Source organism: Chelmon rostratus, chromosome 20, assembly GCF_017976325.1.
Source record: "Chelmon rostratus isolate fCheRos1 chromosome 20, fCheRos1.pri, whole genome shotgun sequence".
Classification (NCBI taxonomy): domain Eukaryota; kingdom Metazoa; phylum Chordata; class Actinopteri; order Chaetodontiformes; family Chaetodontidae; genus Chelmon; species Chelmon rostratus.
This window is the reverse complement of record NC_055677.1, coordinates 22,346,536-22,371,647: the sequence shown is the minus strand read 5'-3', so window position 1 is coordinate 22,371,647 and position 25,112 is coordinate 22,346,536. Positions and strand designations below refer to the sequence as shown.

Here is a 25,112-nt window from a genome sequence, read left to right as displayed (position 1 = left end):
CCTGTGCTGTTGGCCGACTCCGACAGAGAGGAGCTTACTGGGAAGCAACCAGATCAACAACAACCCCAGGGCACAAGGTTACAACCATGGCAGGTTCCAGGTGGAATCCAGAATTTAATCACTGATCAGTTGGATCAGGGGGGTGCCACGGTAGAAATACCCACTAATAGGCAGCTCCATTCTGTCAAAAAGTTGTGGCTCTCAGGTCGTGTAGAACCAGGGCCTGACTCAACTCAAGTCCAATCTGAAGAATGTCTGCCTCAGCAACCGTTGTCAAATAATCTGTTTTTTTCTGGCAACCAAGGAGCAGAGGACAGCTCACCTCTGTTATCAGAGAACTTTGAAGGTGAGAGGAAGGGGGTAGGATCACCCTTCTCTCTTAAGGAGCAGGAGGTGGAGGGCAGTTATGTTTATCTTGCCCAGGAACAAATTGTGAAAGCAGTAAGCAAAGTAAATCTTTCACAATCACAACCTGTCACAACAGAGCTTCCTGAGTACATTGAGCTGAGAGTAACTCCCAAAGTAATTGCCAGTGATCCAGATGCCTGCTTAACTCAGCATGTGTCGTCTGGGATAGGAAAACCATCCACATGTCCTGCTACTACTGAGTCCATTGAGGACAGTGGCACCAAACACCCAGATGTAGCTCAAAGGACCATTAACCCAACAAACATACGAACTACTGTCAACACAATTTCTAGTCATTGTAAGCAAGTTCAGCTCGAGCTGAATATCCCTGAAGCTCCCTGTAACCTGCAAACCTCTCTTTCTCTGCTCTCAGACTCAAACAATAACACCAAGGCCAGTATAAAAGGGTTGGGGAGAGGGGAGGGTTTAGGCTGTTTCTTGGGAGAACCCCAGAGCAACTATAAAAGTAATGAGAGAATAATTTGCCCTCTGCTTGAGCCATCAACAAATGTGACCTCTGGCCCCTTCGAAGATGTAGACAAGCCTCAGGAAGATTCTGAGGTGTTCCTATCTTCACTGGACCATGGACCCAACTGGAGCAGTGAGGACTCTAAATCTATTCTAGGGAAAGACTATGGTAGCCACAACCATTTAAGACTGGGGCATGCAAATGAGCTAGAAAAACTAAAGACAGAAAAGAGTATTAAGGATAACACTGTTGAAGAAAGTCTAGAGTACAAGTATTCAAACTTGGAAAGAAATAAAGTGTCAAGTTCAGAGAGCAGAGACCTAATAGTGGACAGTGAATTTAAAGAAGAGAGCCACTATTGTAGCCAACCAGGGAATCACAGCTTATCTAATAAAAGAACCAGCATCTTATCGAAATCATGTGAGAAATATGCACCAGCTGAGGAGCACAGAGACCACACACAGGTCAGCTTGTCAGCCCCAGAGCAGGAGGAGAGGGTAGGCAGGTACTCACACCTTGATGTCAGTCTCAACCTGCTTGCTCTCAGTAGATTAGAGCCAATTGTGGAGACTCAGTGTTCAGTTGAAAATTGTGGCACAAAGAAAGAATATGAGGTCATGAGGCAAGCTAGGGCAAGGGATAATGTTAACCTTTCAAGGGACATCTCCAGTCCCAAGAGTCCCCACCAGCCAGAGCAGGAAAAGGAATCTTTAACCACTGCTAAGTTAGGACCTGAGGTGAACCCACCAACACCTGACCTATGTATTAGTAGTGAAAAGCGCAGTAGACCTATGACTGTCGCGTATGATGCTGTGTCTTACACCTCAGCTAGCAGCAACTGCGATGAATTGGAGGATCCTCATTTTTTTATTTCTGCCAGAAATGCCAACCCTGACAAAATGACCAAGAGAAGCAAAACAAAAGGCAACCAGACAGGAAATAAAGGTTCTAAGTTTTCTGTCTTTGCTAAAATGCCTTCTTTTAGAAAAACTAAAGGTTCAAAGGGTACCAAAAGTGAAGCGATACCCCAGGAGTCATTAGATGGAGGAGGTGAGGGCTTTTTGCCTGAGCAAGGGCCTCAGAAGGACAACTCGGATGATGAGGTTTTTGTCAAAGGTGACATCCTCAACCAAACAGTCCACCAAGCATTTTCCTCATTGCATTACGAGATTGAAGAAGAGGACTGTGGCTTTTTGTCTTCGACTCCCCACACTCGCCATGTCCGTCAGCTAGTCAGCCAAGGAGGTAGCAGGGAGGATAATGGAGCACCATGCCCAGACAACCCCCTCCTCAGGCAAGTTCAATCACCCAATGGTCAGATCTACAAGAGAAGCAAGAGCAACGACAGTTTAAACATCCGCATGCGCTTTGCACAAGCACACAAGTCCCTTTCCAGCCTCTTTGAGTCCCGTTCGATGGATAAGGAGAATGAAGATCAAGCCACTATTGGCCCTGATGTGGATTCAGGTAAAGCCAAACAATCCTGGAGGAAGCTGAAAAAGACCAAGGAGGCTGAGCTGCTAAAAAGAACTCATTCAATGCCAGATGGGGAATGTAGCACCATTGCTTCTGGGCAGGACCATACATACTTAATGTCCTCTCCACTCTTGGACAGGCTCAGCAGTCCAGGGTCACCATCCTCCCTCAGAGCCCTTCGCCACACTGATCCCATCTCCAAGCGGGGAGTTCCACAAGGGAGTGGAAAGGAAAACCTACATGGATGCAAATCTGACGGCCAGAGAAGAAAGTGCTCACCAGATGGTCTGCCTACCTCACTGTGTGTGTCTGGCCTACCTCCATTTTCCGATGACTCTGCAATCCCACTCCCCAATTACACCAGTCCAGTCTCACCTTCCACCCACTGCTCACTGGCCACCCTAACGCATCAGCTTTCACCGTCCTGTACCAGGTCCCAGCCAGCGGCCAGTGAGGGCTTGACTGCAAGCCCCCTACGGCCAATGAGCCCTAAACCTAACAGCCCTAGGCCAGCTGCTCAGCGCAAAGTTTTTGGTTACCCTTACTCAGCAAGGACCTGTTCTGTCTCTCCTATCTTTCTGGGCCAGTCGGTCAGCGTGGAGGGATTAACAGACCCCCCTGAGAGGCCAAAAACCCTAAAACCATCAGCTAGCCCACTGGGTCTCAGCCTCAGCCTCAGCCCCCTGGATGTAGCTGAGGGCAGAATAGACAGCCAGACACACATCAGCCTGTGTGCCATTGGCTGCATCAACGAATTAGAGGTGAGTCAAAATCTGCACAGGGCAGATTTTTGTAAAATGTGCTGTAAAAAAATGTAACATCTTCCTAAAAAAAGTATAATCTGAATCAAGAATATTTTTTGAATGTCTTATTCAGATATCCGGTATGTATTTGTAAATGTCGTAAATACCCTTCCTATTTGGATGTCAAAAATCACTATAAAGCTGTATAGATAAAAACTCAAAGGCCTCAATTAAGATGCTACTGGGGTTCCAGCTCTCTGGGAAAAGTGTTCCGTCCCTGCCTCCCTGTCACACAAAGAAACTCTGGCTTGGAATTAAAAGAAAAAAAAGCCAACCACCAGTAAAGCGCTTGCTCTGCAGTCAGTGGTGTTTGTGTTTGTTAATGTGTCTCAGGGTGGTTGCCCTGTCAGTATTTGGGTTGGGAAAGAGAACAAGTCCCTCTTTCTTTGTGTTTCTCTGTGAACGAGATGAAGAGGAGTAGAGAAAGGGCAGAGTCCATTTTCTTTCTCTTGGCCCCAAGTAGTGTGGTAGATTTCCATTCTGTGAGTTAGCTGCTTGTTTGAAATGTGCTGCTGGAATCAAATACATAATAAGCATATATTTACAAAAATGTCTTAGATTGTTAAATATTCAATGTTTTGGTATCTGTTACTGTTTTCAACTCAGTATATGTCAGGAAGTATTAGCAAATTACCACACTCTGTTTTATGTTTTACACAGCATCCCAGCTTTTTTGGAATTAGAGTTGTACCTTCCTGCTTTTTCCAACAAATGTCCAGTTATGCATATCTAGACCAGGATAACTTGAGGACTAGCCCCCCCTTGTGGCTTCCTTCGTTTTTAATTTTAACCTTTATTTTACCAGGAATGTCCCCACTGAGATTCTGAATTTACAAGGGGGTCATCGCCAAGACAGTGGTATCAGTGTTTCATGGCACAAAGAACAAACGACAGACCTAAAACAAGATAAAACAACCAGCATGTGTTTTTTCATCAAGGAAACAAGCAGCAGACCTCAAACACTGAAGCACCAGACAAAAATGAAGTGGCAGTGTTCAGCAGGTGCATTCAGTGGTTAAATAATCCTTAATCCTGTTTTGTTACCTTTGATGCTCATGAAATAATCTAGTTTAAGGTGACTCTGTATCTCATAACATGATGAGGGACCAAAAGCACTGTCACCAAAGACAGTGTGAGTTTGAGGAAGTACTTAAAGAGTTTGTCTGCATGACCCAAGGTTGCAACCACTGAGTCCCTAAAGTGCATAAATAAGGAGGCAGTAATGTGGCCGTATTAAGAAAAATGCACCAATGTTCCATTCTACAGTTGTATAAGGAAGATAAATTGCAACACAGCATGGTATACTGAATCTAACATTTTCAAAGAAGACGAATTTGCATCCATAACTGCTGAAAAACATTAATTGTTTCTATAATAGAAAGCCAACTTCACCCTGGCTTTTTTTTCATAAGATACTTGATCTGATGTTTAAAAGACAGTTTTTCTTCTAGGAAACACAAGAAATTTGTAAATTGAGACTCCTTTAACCACTTTATTATTTTGAGTGAGAATCTGATATGCACCCTCAGCTGTCCTCTTCACATAATTTTGTTTTTTTCAGCATTTAATAGTCCAGTCTAAATTCACAGAGTTCTCTCAGCAGCATTAAAAGCTGATTGCAGTTCCGTACTTGCACTCGCTAAAGATGAGGCAGAACTATACAGAATTGTCTCATCCACTGAAAAATGAAATTCTGGATGAATAAAATTTCAACACAAATTACTGACATGAATTGTAAACAAAATAGGACCCAGAGTGGGTCTGAAATTGTTAGGGTTGGATGAATTCCTTCTGGAATCAGACATACCTTTTCCCAGTTGCGTAAGACCACAGATTGTGTAAAAACGCTATAGTTCACAAAAAGACTTGAAATTTCTTTTGCTTCTAGTAGCTGGTATTATATTCTGTTCTAACCATATCAATTATCACAGTTCTCACATTCACTCAAAACCAATATACCATCCCATATGTATTTAAGAAGTCAGCAGGAGTTAATTGACAGGCCCTGGATCAGGCTGCACATTCCCACATGACAGTGAAGGAAGAGTGATGATACATTTCAGTGTGTGTACAGTGAGAGTGGTTTGGGATTTTCTTACAATCAGTTCTCTTCATGAATACAAGACAAGAGAGCTCAGTTCCTCCCACATTATACAAAATAGAATGAGATTATAAAGCATTTACTTCTCACTGAATGTTCCCCAAGTCAGATACCCACTCAGGACACAATGCCCTTAAGCCTTCCCAACTGCAGACTAATCACATGATCAGAACAGTTTGTGTGGGTGTTTTACTCTCACTTGTTCCTTTGTTCTCTTCTCCTGCCTAGTTGGACACTAATGGTGTTAGCTGCCCTATTGACCCGACACACATAAGCAATGAGGAATAGGCAGTACTCACAAGTCTCACACCTACTTAACTTTCAGTCTGATGAAATTTCCCTGGCAAAAAAGAACACTATTAAAGCTTTTTAATTACTGTTGGCTGATTTTGACATCAGCTAGGGCAGTTCATTTTGTCTGTCTCTGAGTAAACTAGTATAATTTTCTATATCTAATCACTATTTAAAGCCATAATAAGAGGCTTTTCTGATTATAGCATTATTTGTAATACATTCTTGTTGAAAGGAAAGAGAAGATCCTGTTCGGTGCAGTTGATGCTTTTTCTGCAGTTGGATATAGCTCGTCTGCCACAGTCTTTTTTCATTCTGCCATTGAGGATCACAAACTACAGAATTTAAAAAAATCTACTCATTGATTTATTTCAGTGTTTTTTGTGTTTGTTATCGAGCCCATCAGAATTAAAAGTAGCTTCGGTCATACTCTGTACACAGAGGACTTAAAGGGAGTGAAGTTGGTTGAAGGGGATGTTGTCTAACCAGTTAACTGTGCACTCAAAAGGGCACAAAAAATGGTGGTCAGCCTGCCAGCCAGTCCAGAACAAGAAAGCTGTTGGAGGTGAAGGCCAAGGGGAAGGCCTCTGTGGTTCCTGGTGGGCTGAGGACTGGCTGTCTGGTGGATGTGGGCCATGATGGAGGTGGCCAGCAGCAAAGGCGAAACTGTTCAGATGACCTCTGGATCGAAGAGCAAAGGAAATGCAAACGCAAACTGGCCAGAGCCATCAGGGGGAGTCTGGACCATCTCAGCACACTGTTATCTGAAGACATGGAGAAAGTAAGATGTTGCCACAGCGTGGTGAGCTGTAAACACAAAGATCCAAACCTTGGACCTCATCTTCCTTCTCTGCCTTACTTCTGCATTTCCATTCTTCCTGGACAGTCTGTCTCTCTCTGGGGGCGTCAGGCAGTATTTGTTGGACATGTAGCCTGGGTGTCTCTATCATCACTACTTTCTGTTTCAGGCATGGCCCTACTGAACTTTTCTCCACTCTTCTGCACTTTCATCCATGCATGCTCATTCATCTTGTATTCTTTTTTTTGCATATCATTTATATCCAATAATTATTCACAGTCAGTTCATCATTAGCAGACAAATGAATGTCAGTGACAATATCAGTGATATGAATCAATCCTCATCCATTTCCACAGGCTGATACTGGGGTTACCTTGGGGCCGATTGAGGCCCTCCAGGGGATGCCTCTCAAGGCCCACTGCTTCTCTCAGAGCACTCCCATTGGTCTTGACTGCCTGGGCTGGAGAAGATGCATCTCCTACTCTTGTAAGTACTCGCTCTGCTTCAGTCTTCTGCACTCTTATTCAGATTCACCTGGGGTTGTTGAATGGTGCACTGGCTGTTGGAACATTTGAACCTGTGACATTTTAGTTACTAGATGATGTCTTCAACCATGTTTATTCATTTCATCAATGTGTAGTGTGTTGCCCAAGTTGCTCCTGATGGGCAGGGCACCGCCTTGGATGGCAGCTTCACCATTAGTGGTGTGTGTGTGTGTGTGGGTGGGTGAACTCGTGAATGAGCGGCAACTTGTAAAGCAGTTTGTCTGTTCAGATGGCAAAGTGCTGTATTAGTGCAGTACATTTGCTGTTCAGGGTTTGGTGCTGAACCGTGCAGCGCAGCTGGCTGACAGTAGACCATTCAGAGCTCATTATCGCATTGTGTTTTGCTTAAAGTGGTGTTAAAAACAAAAGAGAAATGACTGAACTTACTTTTGAGACCTAGTCCAACTTTCCACCTTGTTTTATTGTTTTGATTTCATGGCCTTCAAATGAATCTAACTTTAGCAGCAACAGCCATGTGGAGAGGTTGATTGTTGTTTGAACTCCTGCTTGAGTCTACTCCCCTACATTTGTGACAGGAATAATCAGCTGTCGTATGTCCATTTTAACTGAGTCGATGGTGAGATGCAGTCAGCAGTATGCTGTGTTTTCTATTGAGAACACTGAAATAGTGTATCCTACTCTCCGAGTGTCATTATGCTTTATAATAGTGTGCACATCACCTCATTAACAATGTTGACGGTTTAAAAAAGTGTAATTACAATGTGGTAATGCAAATACCAACAAAGTGGGAATAAGCCAAATTTGATAGATATCAGTATGCAGTACACCTTAAGTACAATGCACCATTTTTTTTCTTTTTTCCCCAGTGCATGTTCACAGTTCACTTGTGCTATAGCCACAGACATATTGTATACACACACATTTCATTGCTTGAAGTGTTGCTCGAGACACATGAGTAGTGGACTTGTCAATGTGCCCGGTTGAGGCTGACTGTCTCATTAACACAGAACCAGTGCAGTTCCTTATTGAACCTGCTGGCTGCAGCAAGGTCTAACTGAAACCCAAAGCTCTGAATGTCCCTTTGACCAAATACAGAGTCATACAAACAACTGACCATCAGATACTCCGGGGAGGCAATAACAGTTGTTGGTTTTGTTTTGTTTGTTTTTTTCAATTTTATGCTTGTTTTGTGGGGTCCTTGTGACAAAGATAGGAAAGACATTTCTGCATTTATCAACAAAATGCATTTTAGCCCATCTCACTGAAACACATCAGCTTTGTAAATCATGTGACCAAACACATATTTAGGGCAGGGTGTTGTTTCAGATTCGTCAGTACTGGCTTGTATGTTGTCTGAGTTTTAGTGCCACAACCAAAACAATAATTTCTGGATACGTTTCTGAGTATGTGCACATTGTCTTGAATACTGACTGTTTAATGTCTTACCAGGCAATCAAGAACTTTGCCTAATCCTTCATCTTCACTTATCCTTCCTGTTATCCACCATCCCTTTTACTGACTGTTTTATTCTTTTCCTTCAAAAAACTTGTAAAGGTCTGCCCGTGCAATGTGAGTATTTCAACCTGCTTCCACTTCAGACCACTCAGTTTTAAGAATTTTCTTTTTAAAACATGTGTTTGTATGTTGAAAGAAGAATTTCTTGAAACCAGTTGATGTGTATTGCTCAGGTTGAAATCTCACCACACTGTCAGATTGGTAGATTGATACTTTATTAATCTCCAAAGAGAAATATACAGGTGATTCTGTTCACTTGTATAAAAAAGTACTTAGTAAAATGGGTGTTTTACATGATTAAGTTATCATGTCCAGTGTTTGTTGAAACGGTTTTCGAGAGGCATTGATTCAATCTCATGGCCTTTTTTGCCACAGATGTCCTCAGTATAATTAGATTAACTGGACTAAATTGAATTTTAAGATGAATCAGAAGTTAAGTGCCACCTCACTCACAGAGTGGGACAGCACTCACACCATAAAGCCACTTTGATCTTTTCCACAATGCTAGGTGTGATCCCCAGTAGAGCAGAGTAATCTGTACAGTGGTTTATCTCTTTTTCTCTTGTAATCTTCTTAAAGGTGGTTTCATTAGGCCAAAGTCCCCTAATAATGGGGCCTGATCTAGAAAAGTCAGACAGTCAAGGCTTTAGTCACATGCTTTTTTATTTAGCCATTGCTTATTCGTTGAACATGACTGGCTTTGGACTCCATATTCAATATTGCACAATTAAAGCTGTATAGAAGGGATTTAGATGTATGCAAGGTAAACTATTTGATTAAGGAAGTTAGGAAATCTACTGATTTACGTGAGCCCTGTTCCAAATACATGTACATGTACATGTATGTGTTGTCTGTTTTTTTGGTGTCAACACACACATTCTCAGCATTCGGACGGGTGTGGTATGCTATCACCATATAATAAATATCATTACCCCAGTTCTGTATTTTTCCTGGTGAAGTGTTCCCTAGATTTTCAGTTTCTGCTTGAAGGGCTGATGAATTTCTTTGTTTATGTGTACAAGTACATTTCTTCAGTATGTGTGGGTGTATCCACAGATAATATCTTATAGCTCTGTCTTGGTGTCACAATCAGCCTTCTTTGGCTTCACTCCATCTGCCGATGTTCCTATCACTGTGACATTTTCAGTCCTGGTTCCCTGTATTGTGTGTGTGGGCTGACTGAGCAAAACACTGAAGTCAGAGCTGTGATACACGATCACCGGATCACTGTTTGGTAGATTCAATGGCAGGAAACACACTGGAATACCTAAGTGAGTTATTAAGGGATTATCACTAAGGGGTCAGTTTTCACTTTAGTCTTGTTTTCAGTGGAAGATAAAGGGTTGTTCCATCCAAGTTTAAAAAAAACCCCTCTCACTTACCTCTTGTGGTATCTTTCCTTGCAGATGGTTTGGAGATACCACAGAACCATTCCAGATAATTATCCAGATACTGACTCTACAATAATGCTTTTGAAAATTCCCATGTTTCAAAACTGTAAGCAATGCAAACTAAGTCCCATCACCACCATTGTCTTGGGGTGGAGGCAGATAGCCATTTAATAGAGCCTGTTTTTGCTGACTTTGTGTGGCTTAATTAAGAGCTGCAGTGATCAATAATCAACAAAAAATGTAGCTATTTTAGTATAACATTAGCACAAGCAAAATGTCTATAATTCACCGGTCCTAGCTTCTCAAATGTGAATATTGACACTGAAAAGTATTTTGTCTATAAATAGTATCCACCTCACACCGGCACCCAGCTCTCTCCCCACAGGTGTTTTTCTGTTCCCCAGAAACCAGTCTGCCTTCCCAAGTCCTCCTCGCCACAGTGATCTCTGATTGGCTTAGAGTGCCAGTCCCCAGAAACCATGTTAGTTTTGAATTATATCACTCAAACAAACTGGAAATACATTGGCCTAGTAAATAAGATATGGGAATTCACAAGAAACAAAGCATCATGGTAAATGTATTTTTCATTAAATCCACACATATTGAAATAAAACACACTCTTTTCTCTATTTATCCAGGATTTTGTAAGCCTCTACATGTGGGTGAGACAGTATTGTATTGTGTTGGTGACACTGCTTAGCTCACTGTGGAAAACTTGCAACATTCCTTTAACATTCTCCAAGTGGCACTCAATGATCTTAGCACTCAAACTAAGCTTATGTTGTTTTGTAGAGAGATAATAGTGGCAAAAACTTTCTTTTTTCCACTTTACAAGGACATTGAGGGAGTTACTGATTAGAACTTTAATATATATATATATTAGTTACTTTATTATATTTGGATTAATGACAAACTCACATTTAAATATCATACAGACAATCTTGTTAACAAGTTAAAAAATGTTTTTTTTTATATAGAAGTAAAACAACTTCCCGAGGTTTTGTTGGAAAAGAGTTGTCGAAGTTCTGCGTTATGGATTGTGGTGATGTGTTTTAGATGCCTCTGCATCTACTCTTAAATCTGTTCATCATTCTGCTCTTAGATATATTATTGCTGATGTTTATAGCACTCATCATTGCATCTTCTCTGTCCGTGAGACTTGATAGGCATATGTATTTGTTTATCTATAAGTACCTTATTTTGAAGATGTCACTGTACATCACATCTATGCTGGTTTGGTCCTGTGAACCACATCAGACCCAGTTGAATGGATTGAAACAAACAATGCATCCTGTATGCTTTTCATGAGTATGTTTAAAATCAGTTAAAGATATTGAATATTGCTACTGTATATAAATCAGACACTGGCGGTTTAGTTTAACAAATATGGCACCAGCCTCCAAAGCTGGTATGTATTAGAGATTCTCATCTTGGACAGCAACTACATAATACAAATAATATATGCCTCAGTCAGTACCATTACAGACACCCAGTCTGAATTTGAATCTTAATCTGAAAATTTGTTGTGTTACTAACTGTACATTTGAAAACAGAGTGTGGAGTGTGTGTGTGTGTGTGTGCCCACATGTGTTTGGTCTTGTGTGTTTGGGAGGGTGGAGGGGGTGGACTGAGGGAGGGTTAGCGGTTTTCAGTCTCCACCTAAATGGATCCTGCACCATTCGTGAGCTACTCACTCTGTCGCTCGTGGGCAAATGACACAGTTGAGCTGCAGAAATCCCCCTGCAGGACCCCTACTGATGTCAGCCTAGAGAGAGAGAGGAGGCAGAGAGAGAGAGAGAGAGAGAGGCAGAGAGAGAGAGAGAGATGGACTGTGTGAGTTAATGTGAGGAAATGAAGCAGTGTGCAAATGGGTAGAGAGACCCAGAGAAACAGGAGCAGAGAGAGAGGAGGCTGCCACTGCACGAGAAGCGATCCAGAGCAGAGAGGAGCGCTGCTACAGCTCTCCTTTTCTGTGCGCAGAAAGAGGAAGCAGCAAGTTGACAGCTGAAGCTTACCTCAGCGAATAGTGCAGCAGATATCAACCAGGAGGCCACCTCCTCCTCCCTTTCCTCCTCCTCCTCTGCGCTGTCTCCCTGCTGGGAGAATAAACCACCTGCTCAGCCGCCTCGCCTGCTCTTTATTTCCACTCACTACTTCACTGCCCACTTCCATTTCCCCTCTTGTTGTTGACATCACAATTGGGATGCGGACCCAGCAGGGCTCGGAGGGGGGCGTGCCTCTGCCTGGGGGCAGCTGTGGCAGCAGTGGCAGCGGCAGCTCGGGGCTGTCGCCTGGGTCCGATTCGGACGGAGGAAGCCCGACAGGCGGAGGGGTGGACAGCATGGTGGACGGAGGTCTCGGGGTGGGTGGATGTATGGGTGGAGGCGGAGGAGGAGGTAGCTTGGGCGGCACTCTGAGGGGGGTCCTGTCTCGCTATTGGAGCTTGGAGAGTCTGCATTCCACCACAGGTAAGTGCCCTGCACACACGATGCAGGTCTGTGCAGACCTCCCTCAACATCACTAAACTGCAGTATGCAGTTTGCAACTTGCAAATATAAGCTGTCCTTTTTCATGCACATGGATGCATACACTGCACTGTATGTGACCACACGTGCACAGCAGCAGAGTGACACAATGCCAGGAGGTTAGTGTTATTCAGGTTGGATTGGAAGTACTGTGTGTGCGCGTGTGTGCGTCATGCCAGCCGTTCAGCTGACACCCGTTGACAGGGTAGGTGCTGTGTTGATGTGTTTGGGTGGGCCGGCTGCTTGCTTTTCCAGTCAAGCAGAAAGAGACAGACTATACCCGTAGCTTTGCCTTTCACAGCTGTTTCTGATGGTCTCTTTTTCACTGATTTAATAGTATGTGCTTTTCTGCTACACTCGTAGGTTATGTACTGTGTCTGTATGTGCTTCTTTGCTAAGATTGCTCTCATGGTGGCCCTCAGGTAGCACATAAAGAATCTGACTCACCATCCTCAACTGTCAGGGCTTGAGCTAGATGTCATTGGTGAGCTTTTTTAAATTATAGCTTCAAGGATTTGGCTTGGTTATTTGAAAGTGACAGCACAGAGATGACAGGAGAAAGAGGAAGAATGACATACATCAAAGATTCACACACAGACCTAAACCAGCAATATTGGATTACATGGTCAGTGCTTGAACCCCACAGGCCACCAGGATGCCCCAAGAAGCTTTTATTTGTATCTTATTTTGTGAAATATAAATATTGGACATTCTTTTTTAACAAAACCCTTCCGCAAGCATTCAATTTCTGTACTCAAGCAGCTGTCAAAGAAGTTAAAACTAACGTTAAAGGCTAAAATTTGCAAAATTTGACATTGATTTGATTTTGGAACTGATCAAAGATCATGAACAAGATAGACAACAGACAACAGTGGATGTGCTCCTGGGTGCCACGGAGAGGACAGTATGGGCACCGAACTTTCACTCTGTTTTGTTGTCCCACCTGACAGCAGCAACCTCAGCATCCCTCCTCCTCCACTTTGTCATGTTTGTTACCTGATGGTGCTCTGGAGAGAGCACCTGATTGGTCGACGCTAAGGGGCACATTGTGAGAGATGTCGTACGAGGCCAATCATGACAAAAAAAAATCTGACATACTAGTCTTCCCAGATGCTGCACAGCCGGTTGTTTAGCATGTTAAGCTACATGGATATCAATGCCCAAACGTCGTTCCTAATCGGCCATGACTCTGGTAATTCTTCGGCTATGACAAGATCATCTCAAGATCAGGCGAGATGTGTTCAGTCTGATCCCAGCCACAGAGATGTAAAACAGAAAATTCTTACATTTAAGAAACTAAAGAAAATATGTAATCCTTTATTTATTTATTTATTTATTTTTTTTACTTAAGGACTAGCTGCAGGCCCAGTTGTGTTGTCTTATCATGGTGTCTCTTATATACCTTTGCATCTCATAATTTATGTGCATGCCTTTCACTCATCAACCTTAACTGCAAGCCTATTTTCCCGCTGTTGTCATGGGACTGCATTCACTGCAGCTCAGGACTTGGTACAGTTGTGACATGCAAAGCTGGGACAAGCAATATCAGTGTAGCGGTGACAAATTAGCACATAACACTGTGCCATTTAGCCAGGATCTGCCTCGTTCAGATGGCGTCACATTTGCTTTGTTGTGACTCACAGTTGTTGTCACTACGGCTCTGTTGGTCAGGCTATGTGTATGTGTCTTTGTGTGTGTTTGTGTGATGAGCTTCTAAGTTGTAAAGAATACAGTGTGTACATTTCAGAGAGAAGGGGGGAGGGATGAAGATGTAGAGTAGAGTGGGAGGAGGGTCAGTTACAGCACTGTTTGTTGCTCAGTAGGAGGTGGACGAATAAGCATCTGTGCTGGCATGCTTTTGTATTAGCACACATTACACACACTTGGAAGAGTACAGTGCATGAAGAGAAATGTTCTTACGTACAGTATGGCAGACAGTGTATAAACATATGGACATGTGCTTGGCCTAATGCTGTTTCCACTTTCTGTTTTTAATCTGCCACTTTAATCTAAGCCGCCACAGCCTCTCTTTCTCTCACATACACATTCACTAACACAGTTGTGGCCACATAGCACACACAGCCTTTATCTACCTTATAAACGTATATATTCTATCTATCTGCAAACATTGACTGAGAGTTGTTTTTTTTTTTTTTTTGAAGCAGTAGTACTCTGGTTCATGAGTTCTGTTTCTGTAGGATTGTGACCTGTCCTCACCACAAAAACATTTGGTTCAAACATGTTTTGGTAAGCAACCTCTTGTGGCCATGAAAATGGTGTCTGTGGTCTGTCAGGAGCAAAGCAAGGAGTACCATGATTTTGGGGCATGATAAAACCCCAGGGGGAGGGGGTCAGAGTGGCTGGTTGGGTCGAGCAGGAACAGACCTTTGGTAAAGTAGGTACTGCAAGTGGATGCTTGTTGGCTCTCTGTGTCTTTTGACCACTATAATGTTGTTTCCCAAATCATAACCAAGTAGTTTTAAGAAGTCAGCATGCTCGAAATTAAGAAATTGTTTGAAAGATGTGTCATCCAACCATGTCGAAAGGCAACAGTGGCTATACCGAATCCAAATGGTCACACTTGAGGGGGGCGGCGTTTCAAGTCATATTAGATGGTTCAACAAACACTGTGTTTGAAGCAGACACAAACCCTAAATTTAACTAAACTTTACTCATAGTGGTGGCGGAACAGGAACCCCTCATGGATTAATACTGCCAAATGATGTCCTGCTATTAGATGATAGATTGAAAACATTGTTCATATGCATCATTTTGGAAGGCACTGACTTTCGTTTGAAAGACTTTTTGGTCAAAATACAAGTAACTAACACTCTTTTTCTTTGTTGCTTTTGGCCCTCACAGATAGGAGAGGGAGTGAAGGGGAGTTAGGGGTTGAGAGTTCCAGGGAGATTAGAAGAGAAGTTTAATCTGATTTAGTCTGGAAGATGTTGTTTTCTCTTTTTTAAGAGGGAGCTGGGCCAAATGAGAAGTTCCTCCATTTAGTGCTGGCAGAGTGACAGGAGGAGTCAGCCTGTCTCCTGCACAACACTGAACCCCCATGACAGATAGGAACACATATGTACACACACACACACACGCACACACACACACACAATTTCCCCCTCTGAGTTCAGGAACTAAGTTATTTATGTTATGTTATTTTGTGTTCTCGGGCCATCAGTAAGTAAAATTGCTTTAGTCTTTCAGATCTTTCTTGTTAATCCTAGGGTCCCATGTTGAATTCAAATCAGCACCAAATGGTGTATAAGCTGTAGGTGTAACATTCCTGTCATGTTTCCTGTTTTATTTTTGTAACTCTACCTCTTGTGTCATTCCAGTTTCCTGTGTTTTCCCGCCTCTCATCAACCCCACCTGAGGTCACTTACTCACCTGCCCCTGATTAGCCTCCCTCCCTTCCCTTTGTGTATATATCCCCACCAGTTCCACATGTCTCTGCCAGATCGTCTTTGTTCCTAGTGATATTTCCTTGTGCTTAGCTACGTTTGGCTTCCAGTGTTTGTTGAATTTCCCTGCCTTAGTTTTTGAAGAGTTTTGCCTTTTTCCTGTCTGTATTGTTTGCCTTCGTGGACTCCTTGTGTTTGGCTTTTTTTTGATAACTCAGTAAAGACAGTGATTTTTGTTTCAACTTCCACCTGCCTCCTGTGCTTTTCTCTGCGTCTGGGTCTGAGCTCACCAGGGCCATTACAGTAGGAGAAGGAGCTGCACAATTATCAACAGAACTTCTCTTCTGCTACCCCTACCACTGAATGCAACACCCAAAAAAGAAATCTTGACTGCCCAACTGCAGTTGTCATGCTCAGTCACATCAGAAAGTAGCACAGCAAAATTCATGTGCAAATCCCAGAAGAAGAAGGAAGTTCTCCTGGCATTGGTCCTTGTGTGGCAAAGCAGAATTCTAAAAAAATGCATGGTGCAAAACAGCCAGTATGATGTGTTGTTCCACTGAGCGCTCGCCCTGGAGGTCTGGAGAACTTCCCTTATGTTGACTGGATCTGCAGCGTTTTATTGTTGCATTTGTTTTTGGGGTTTGTGTGTTTTAGACTTTGTATCAGTTCGGTTTTTGCAGCGTTTGCCGTCAATGTATTTGTTTTGGCTTTCTTCAGCACACTTTCATTTGCCGTGTGTTTCTGTTGTATTTTTATACCTGTTTTTGAATCGGCACCATTTGGCCGATGCAGCACGTTCCTCCTGATAGAAGGGTTTTGCGGTGCTCTTGCCCTCGTCAGCCACCATAGGCTCGGCCCACATGAAGCAACTTATCCGTGCGTTCATTTTTGTGTTCACAGTTTGCAGCAGCTCATGAATATAATTCTGCTTAGCATCTGAATCTTCTTCTCTGTAGACCATGAACACACCACCGGCAGACTTTTCAACTCCAGCCAAGCTTTCAGCTGAGTTTACACACCATAAAAATGTAACATTGATTAAATGTGTTCGCTGTGGTGGAAAATTGTATGTGTCTTTATGATGGTTTTTGAGTAGACCCAGACCAAGCGTACAGTTTAGTGGGCCCCCTGGACAGGGGGCCCACATACTGTACTTTTGCCATAAAGTGTAAGTGGAATTCTGTCCTTAACTTTGAGCATGTTTCCTTTCTCCTTGTTAGGATTCATTCTCTTCCATTACCATCATACAGCATGATGCTGCTCACTCCCACTAATGGTGATTTCCATCCCCTGCAGGACTTTGTCATGCGTGACCCCAAACCACCATTACTCATGTTTTGTCCTCCCTTTGCATGGCCCCACAATACAATTTGTCAAAATGATGCTCCAGAGGTCAAATGTTTAAGCATGTCTGTGACTGGGCTGTGCTTGTGCTAATGTTTGCCTCTGTGTGGGCCTTTGAATTAAAGCAAGGCCAGCTGGCAACTGTGCAGTACACTGTGCCACCCAAATACACACATACACACACACACACACACACACACACACACACACACACTGCCAACTGTCCTCATGGCCATTCAGCCCGAGGCATCTTTGTGTTCTACCTCTGCTGAAGTTACTTAGTGATGGGGACAGGGGAAACAAAGATAGAACTACTGCAATGATTTCCTTAGTTTTATCCATTTGTCAGCTAGTCCATCACTACGCCATCAAATTGAATTGGTAGGACATGACCAAATAAACAGCTTCATGTCGCTGTTGTCTGGGGAGGAAAACATGTTCACTGCTGATAAAGTGGTGTATAATTCAGGAAACTCATAATATCAAAATTAGCTTCTGAATCATTTTTCTTGATATGGTTTCTGTGGAAGCCATGATCACACACCACTGAGTCAAGCTGAAAAGTTCAACCACAATCAACTCAACAGCAAATAGCCAACCAGGAGCACAGCCACTTGCTATCATCATATTTGCTTTGGAAACAAAGGAAAGCGCTATGCTAGCATGTTAGCACGCTAGCACGTCCCTTCATGCAATAAAACATTTGAATTTTGCATGGTTGGTAGAAAATTTGAGTTTTTTACAAAAACAAAGCTTTTTGTTTTTGCTGTCAACATATTTTTGTTTCTTTTTGGACTCCAATTACATGACATGAGTCAGACCAAGGAGTATGAAGCAATAAGATCTCAAATACACAACCCTCGTTCAGATGGGTTCAGATAGCTGGTTTCACTTTGGATCCACTTCCCAGCTGAGAACTGGATATGCTAACTAATCTGTTAGTGAACCTTTCAGTTCTCCTTTCTCATTTTTATGAGCAAATAACAATATTGAATATATTTAGGTAGTGTTAGCAGGCCAGTGTCGCTGGCAGCAAAATATATCAGCTGGAGCTAATTACCATTAATTCTGTAACAACTACTTTTGCCTGCTGTATGGTTAATGTGCTCTTAGTGGACCAAATACTGTTGAAGAAATAATGAAAGAAACCTGACTTTGTAACCTCAGTCTATAACCACTGTGTGAAACCATCAGCTAATCCAATGTTCATTCATATATTATAAATAATTTAAGATAATGAGCTTAATAGTTGTGAATCAGGGCCTCCAGTATTATGATCAAGTAGTTTGAGAAAATGGTCAGTAGGCTACAGCTGTTATTCAGTCAGATACATATTTAAATCATTTTTAATATGTTTTCATTTTCAGAGCTACAGATTGTGAACATTAAACAGGCAACACTCAAAACTGTTTCTGCCTCCTCAACCAACAAAAGATCATTACGAACAAAAGATGATTCTTTGAATATTTATTATAACTTTGGTTGCAAATCTTAAAAGTTACTGGATCAGCTTAGCTATGGGACTAAAAATTCACCTTCAATACTGGATTAGAATTTGATAATGTGCTGTAGGGCATCAACCACTGACTTGCTTACACAGAGAATCACTCCAAAAACCAATGAGACAACATACTGCACAAATTGTTCCTTTCAAAGTCTGACAGTGATCAACATAAAACAGGATTGAAGTTGTCCCAACAGTCAACCCCAGTGTCAAAATGGAAGGAGTATCTAAAGTGCTGGGAGCAATTAGCTCTGCTTAATGGCATCATTGTCTCCAAACAGCCCATTACATCATGTCAGAGGAGCACAGCGTGTTCCATAAAAGAGATGGACTGCTGTGGTGCTTGTTCTTCAGGGGCACATGATGTCATGTACTATAGCAACCAAATTGAGAGGTTTTTCCACAAATCAATGGTCTCCAGCGGTTGTTCTTTCAGTGATGATTGATTTAACAGTAAATTAGAACTGAAATATTGGCTTTGGTTTTACGTTTTGAAACATATGAATAATTTGTCGAAAGTGGATGTGTGAAGGGGTGAAAGTGCCTAAATGGGTGGAGGTCCTCGATGTCCTCGATTTGTAGTTAACAACATTATTCAGTTTGCTTCTCCTAGCTCCTGTCCCCTTTTAATTTTGTGTTGGGACAAATTTAGATACATTTTGATGTGCTTGCTTGTGCCTATGTGGAGTGAATTTGAGTGATCATGTAAGGTTTTATGTTACAGGCCAGCCTTAGTTTGCTATTCATTTTAAAATGGTTAGGACTCAGGTTTCCATTCTGGGCGAGTATATACTGTATATCACCATTGGAGAGTACCAGCGACAGGCCAGTACCTCTGTTGTCACATCTTAACGTTGTGAATGGGCCGCAGTTTGCTAAATCAAAATAACTTAAGAGGACGTGACTTTGGAACATAAACTGGTTTTACCAGCTGCACTTTTTAGCCAGCTGAGCTTTTATCTAGTATTTCAACACCTCGATTGAAATGTAGTTGATCTTTGTAACTTTTGATGTAGTGCTGTCATCAAGTCAAAATTTGCCCAGTACTTTGGTTCACATACCTGCAAATATACTTGCATCAGTTTTTTAGTGTACTTTGTGTGTAGTGCTAATTAGCTAATGTCAGCATGCTCGTGAAATGTAAGATGTGTGTAAGTAGTCATGGTAACAATGTTTTTGCTAAACATCAGCATATGTCATCGTGAACATGTTAGTACGCTAATATCACTGATATTTAGTGAAGCCCCACAGATCTGCTAGTGTTCTTGTTATGATTTCATTCCATTTTTGAACTATGTGAACCTGAAACCTTTTTTTCTCCATCTTCTTTCCATCTGTTCTTAAGTAGAAATTATTGTCAAGATTTATATTGCAGTATGATGTCATCGTATAGGCTACAGAAACGCTCCTTTACAACTTCGATTGTCTTCCCATGTGCCATGGTTTTCATGCTTTTACAATGACTACCACTGAAAGTTTAACCAGAGTTATGTTTATCAGATCAAATCACAGCTTTGTACTGCACAAAACACCACTTGATGGTGTCTTTAGACTAATGCTGTCTTTACACATAATAGATTTTCTTCTTTCTGTTGATGTCATTTGGTTCTCCTCAGTGTAAAATTTACTAATAGGCACATAACAGCCTCCATATATCTAAAACAGCATTACAATGCTTAATTTAACATGGAATGTGTAATCAACCGCCTCCCTGCGGCTGGCTTGGCAGCACCTCAACTACACAGAAAGCTAAAATTATTTCTTTGTCTTCGCTGGAGAAAGAGGAGAGGAGGAAGAAAAGATTGCTTCCCTGTATCTGCTCTCTCATTGGCAGGCAGATAGTGAGAAGTCTTTCTCCTTTAAATAGATTTTTCTCTGATGGCAAGGCATGCCGACCACCCCCCCCTCCCCGGGCTTAGAAGAACTAAGGCAGAAACTCGTTCTTTCTCTTTCTGTGGCCCTCTTCATCGCATCCATCGCGCTCGCCCGGTACCATTACTCTGCCGGGAAGGGCAGAGCAGGGTGAGCAGGGTTGACGTGAGGTTTGATACAGCTGCTGCATGCTGGGTGCTCACACCGATGTTGATCGACAGGCAGGCAGAGACTCAGACAGGGTCACGGATGTATGGGAAGATATAGGGAGGCTGGCAATTAAATAACTGGTTGACAAACATCTATAGCTGCCATCGCATCACTTCAGGTCACATGGACCTTTTGCACGCCCACACGTGATCTACAGCAGACATGATGGCTTCTTCTTTGTCTGTGACCCTTTTTGTTTTTTCCATATGAATTACAGTCTCTGAAAAAATGAATGAGCCATTAGGGGCAGTCATTTGTGTACTTTTTGTTGTATTTTTAAATCCCAACAATCTTGTTCCCAGCATAGCAACGGCCAGGGGTGGGCTATATGGCCCCAATCTTCTATCACAATGGTAATGGTATATATCACAGTACAGTAATTGGTCTGTAAATTTAATTAAGAAATGGTTTAAAATAAGCATATTTTTATGTATAGATAACCATTTATTTGGAACTTCCAGCTGCCTCACAGGAGACACAGAGAAGGCTCAAGCAAAAGCTCAAAACAGTAAAACTTACATTCTGTCAAAATGGAAGCTTTGAGGTTCCAAATGAGTACAACAGCGATGCAATGCAAACACAGAAGTCCACAGAATCAGGTCTGCGCATTGCCCAGAGTGCCCTTTCGTCTGAAATGCAACACATTTGTCTGTGGTTGTGGCGTTCACACTTACTGGAAATACTCCTTTTGGTTTAGGTGAGGGTGATGCCTGGAGGAGGAGGAGGAGGACTCATCTGTAACGATTAAGTTTTATGTGTATTTGGACCTATATACAACAGTAATAAAGATTGGAAAGCAATATACAGGGGAACAGTAAAGAGTACGAAGCAGCTCCACTCTACGCTGTCTTCAACATACCCACTCACTCACTGTGTTGCATACGTGTATATGCCGTCATATCGCCAAACCCGGTATCGACACATCTGTATGAATCAAGTCTTCCCATCTGCTATAACAGGTCAGAGCTCCAGTTTACACCTATAATTGATGTTTAAGAGGTTTCAGCACAGCAAACCTAACAACCCATTAGCCAACCCGACATTAGATGCTGCACGCAACGGTTCAGACCCAACTCACAGAACAAATGTTAAGTCTGTACCAATTCTGTAAAGTCAGGGTGTTCATTCAAGACGTAAATGAATCCTGAACCATATTTGATCACACCATGCAGTTGAACTCTCAGTAATTACCCCTGGTTCCTAAAAGAAGAGGTGATGTAACACTGTAGTAAACATTTCTCTGCCCAAAGTCTGCCGGAAGCTGCTGCAGGTATCAAATTCTGAATGAGTGTATATTAAAAAGTCAATTAAAATTATTGAATATTTTGTCTTTGTGCTGTGTTCAGCAAATCAATGCACCCTGCTGTTATTTATGTATTATTACAAAGTGTTACAACCCTTTGGAATCAGGTTTTTATAAGTCTTGATGTACCATTGGCCCTGGCAATATGATGCTAATAATAAACATCCCTTTGGCATTCTAGCTAGATGCTATGTCCTTCTTCCCTGTCTGTACTTTATTCAATGTCTTTTCTATGTGATCTTTATTTTCATGCATCACTGCATTCAGAGCATTCAGACTTCTCCACTGTGAAGCATGATTTGACAAATTAGCATGAATTTGAAGTGCTGTCTTAGCTAATTCATGTTTGTTAGTAACATTCACTGTCTTCCTCTGTGCTACCAGCCAAATGTTCAGTTCTTCCATTACCTTCTGTCTCATCATCAGAGCTACGACGACAATTGTCACCTTCTTGCTGATGCTAAGTAACTTTCTTGGCTCCCGTTGCCTTCAGCCATCTCTGTGAATGCATAGACACAACAATGTGCTCAGGCACATCTATTTTTTTTCTCATGTATCGCCTTTCAGTCTGTGGAACTGTTTACAGATTTGTCATAATTTACCCATGTCTCTGTCTGTTTGTCTTTCTTGTCGTTAGTTGCTTCACTCTCTCGACCCTGTTTCAGTTCTAATGCCTGCTTCACTCACAGCAGTATTGATACCATGAACTCTATGTCGCTATCACTCTCAGCTGTTGAATGTTCTTGCTTTCTGCAAGCCACAAGGGCAGCTTCAATTCCATTCTTTCTCAGGCTTTCAGCAATGTGCTCTCCCTGTTCCTGCTGGAACTGGTTCACCTCCTCTTCCTTTCTTATCACAGCTTTGTAGCTGCTTAGCCCACTGACCTGAAATGGCCCAAGTAAGATGTATTTAGATGTTTTTTTTCCGTAGTTGTCAGCCACTCTGTTCACAGCAGATACATTTATAGCCAATAATAAGGCCGGCATATTATTCAAGCATCTACTTTGTACAAAGTGACATCTACATCTAAAGGCAGCATTGTTATAAAAGTGTCGCCTGTTCCAAAAGGCAACAGTCAAGGGAAGAGTGAAAAGCCTGCTGTTGAAGCTGAGATGCAGTCAGTCTTACAAATGGTTACTGTCCACAGACTTTCATACAGGCTCTTCTGAAAGGCATTGGTACTGGACACTGTTGTAAAAGTGGTATAGGTTGTGTGTGGAATGAAAAAGAGAGCTTGAGAGAGAAGTTCAAATCCTGAGGCCATATATTGAGGCCATTTGCTATATGTATCACTTGTCATCTATCACAAAATATGCACTTATTGTGCGTAATAGCACTATTATCGCTGAAATCCTTGTTAGAAGGCGCTGGAGCTGTGAATAACCCACTGAAGTGGCATATCGGCATGTTCAGAATTTCATTGGCTGTGTGAAACATCATTCATTTGACAAGCACTTAGTTTAAGGCATGCTGCCATTTGACTAAGGTGACTGCAGCCTGTTTTGCAGAAGCAGGTTGACAGGGGTTTACCCTAAATTTTCAAAGTAATTGAGTGACCTTGTAAATCAATGGCTTTACAATAGAGTGAAATCTCTCAGAGCAAAATGACATGTTTGAGAACCTGCCCTGTTTAATTTAAGACATCATTTTGTGTTTGGCCATTGTTTTTTTGTTTGTTTGTTTGTTTTTTGCTCTTTCATTCTTAATATTTCTGAATTGTTTGACCATGTACTGGTGCTTCTTCACAGAGTGCTGGACTCTTCCCCTAAACATTTTATCTCGAGTGTCTTGCCTAAAAACAGAAGGCAGACTTTGGGAATGCTTCGTATGTAAGATAAGACCCTTGTGCTATCAGACTCAGAAAGATCACACCTTAAGGTGCTGACCCTAATTGAATGAGAAAGGAGTCACTGACATTTCTCAGCAGAATGGTTGGGTCTTAGTGCGGCCATTGCCTTTTGTTTGTGGCTCCAATAAGCTTGGCTTGAGATCTTTTGTTTACAAATGTTGACTGAACTCAACATGGAGATCAGTTTACTGGTCATGAGAAGCCTACAACTCCTGCATAATGTCTTCTCTGCTCTGGAGGAGCTTACACTGATGATGTCAAAGGGATGTCATCAAAGTCATCTTCCTGGAGTTTTGACTTAAAGATAATTTCTAATAGAAAGCCAGTGTTATAAACTGGAAGCATTGAGTTTCAAAGGCTTGAATCTTGCCTCACTCATTCATCATTTGACGTCAGTGGAGAGGGAAAGTCCAACAGTGCACAAGAAAAGGATGTGAAGTTGGGATTCTCAAAAAATTCTGCTCACATACTGGATGTGAAGCAATTGAGAGAATAAAGTGAATATAGTGATCTCAGAAGATGAAGCATTATAGAAAAGGGATGAACATTTCTGTCTCTCTCTCTCATGGCATGCAGTTCAGACTGGTCATGTTGATAGTGTTACACCAAGCCCGACCCAGGAAGACTGGGCATTTATTCATGTTAACACAACGGGGCACATGTCTGAAAGGGTCTTCTCTCACTCTCCCTCTCATTTCCTGTCTGTATATATATGTTTGCATATATAATGAAGCACACATGTGTGTTTGAAAGACAAAAAGCCATCGCTCTAACAGACAGATGTAGACATTGATGCTACATATTCCTGAAAAGAGCTTTAGTCTACCTTTCTTTCCTGCTCTTGTCTTTCATTTGCCCATCCCCCCGCCTTCACTCCTCCCTTCCTGGCCTCACTCCTTTTCTCCTATAATAATGCAAGCGAAGGTGTGCAGCTGCAGCAGGAGGAGCAATGTTGAGGTTTTTACAGTCCTTATGAAAGGGGAGTGCGAGTTTGTGTGTGTGTCACATTCCATTTAGTGTGTTTGTGTCCTTGTACTGCATATTTGCTGGCTTTCATATACTGCCCACGTATTTGCTGGAAACACAGAGCCAGAGGAATACCTCTGCTCAGCCTGGCACTTCCTCGCATGCTCTCTATACTTCCCCCCTCCTCCATCTACCATCCCCGCTCTTTCTTTCACTGTGTCATTTCTTTTCACTTCACTTGGTCAGAGCCTGGGAGTTCTCATCAGAGAAGATCAGTCATGAGTCCACGCTCCTCCTTGTGCACTTAACAGTGAAACTATAAACTTGGACCTGTAAACTTTGCTCTCATTCTCTTTGTGAGGAGGTGTACCTT

At 42.2% G+C, this 25,112-nt stretch overlaps 1 protein-coding gene across 2 annotated transcripts in view; it reads left to right on the top strand.

The window, feature by feature from the left end:
* Nucleotides 1-1,130: 1,130 nt before the first annotated feature.
* Nucleotides 1,131-25,112, top strand: part of arhgef4 (Rho guanine nucleotide exchange factor (GEF) 4) — a 67,965-nt gene continuing 43,983 nt past the window's right edge. For both annotated transcript variants that reach the window (XM_041961279.1, XM_041961278.1), the window contains exons 1-3: nt 1,131-3,114; nt 6,057-6,329; nt 6,704-6,833. In XM_041961279.1, the coding sequence (XP_041817213.1) occupies nt 1,495-3,114; nt 6,057-6,329; nt 6,704-6,833 (2,023 nt within the window). In that variant the 5' untranslated portion in view covers nt 1,131-1,494. The remainder of the gene's footprint in view (nt 3,115-6,056; nt 6,330-6,703; nt 6,834-25,112) is intronic.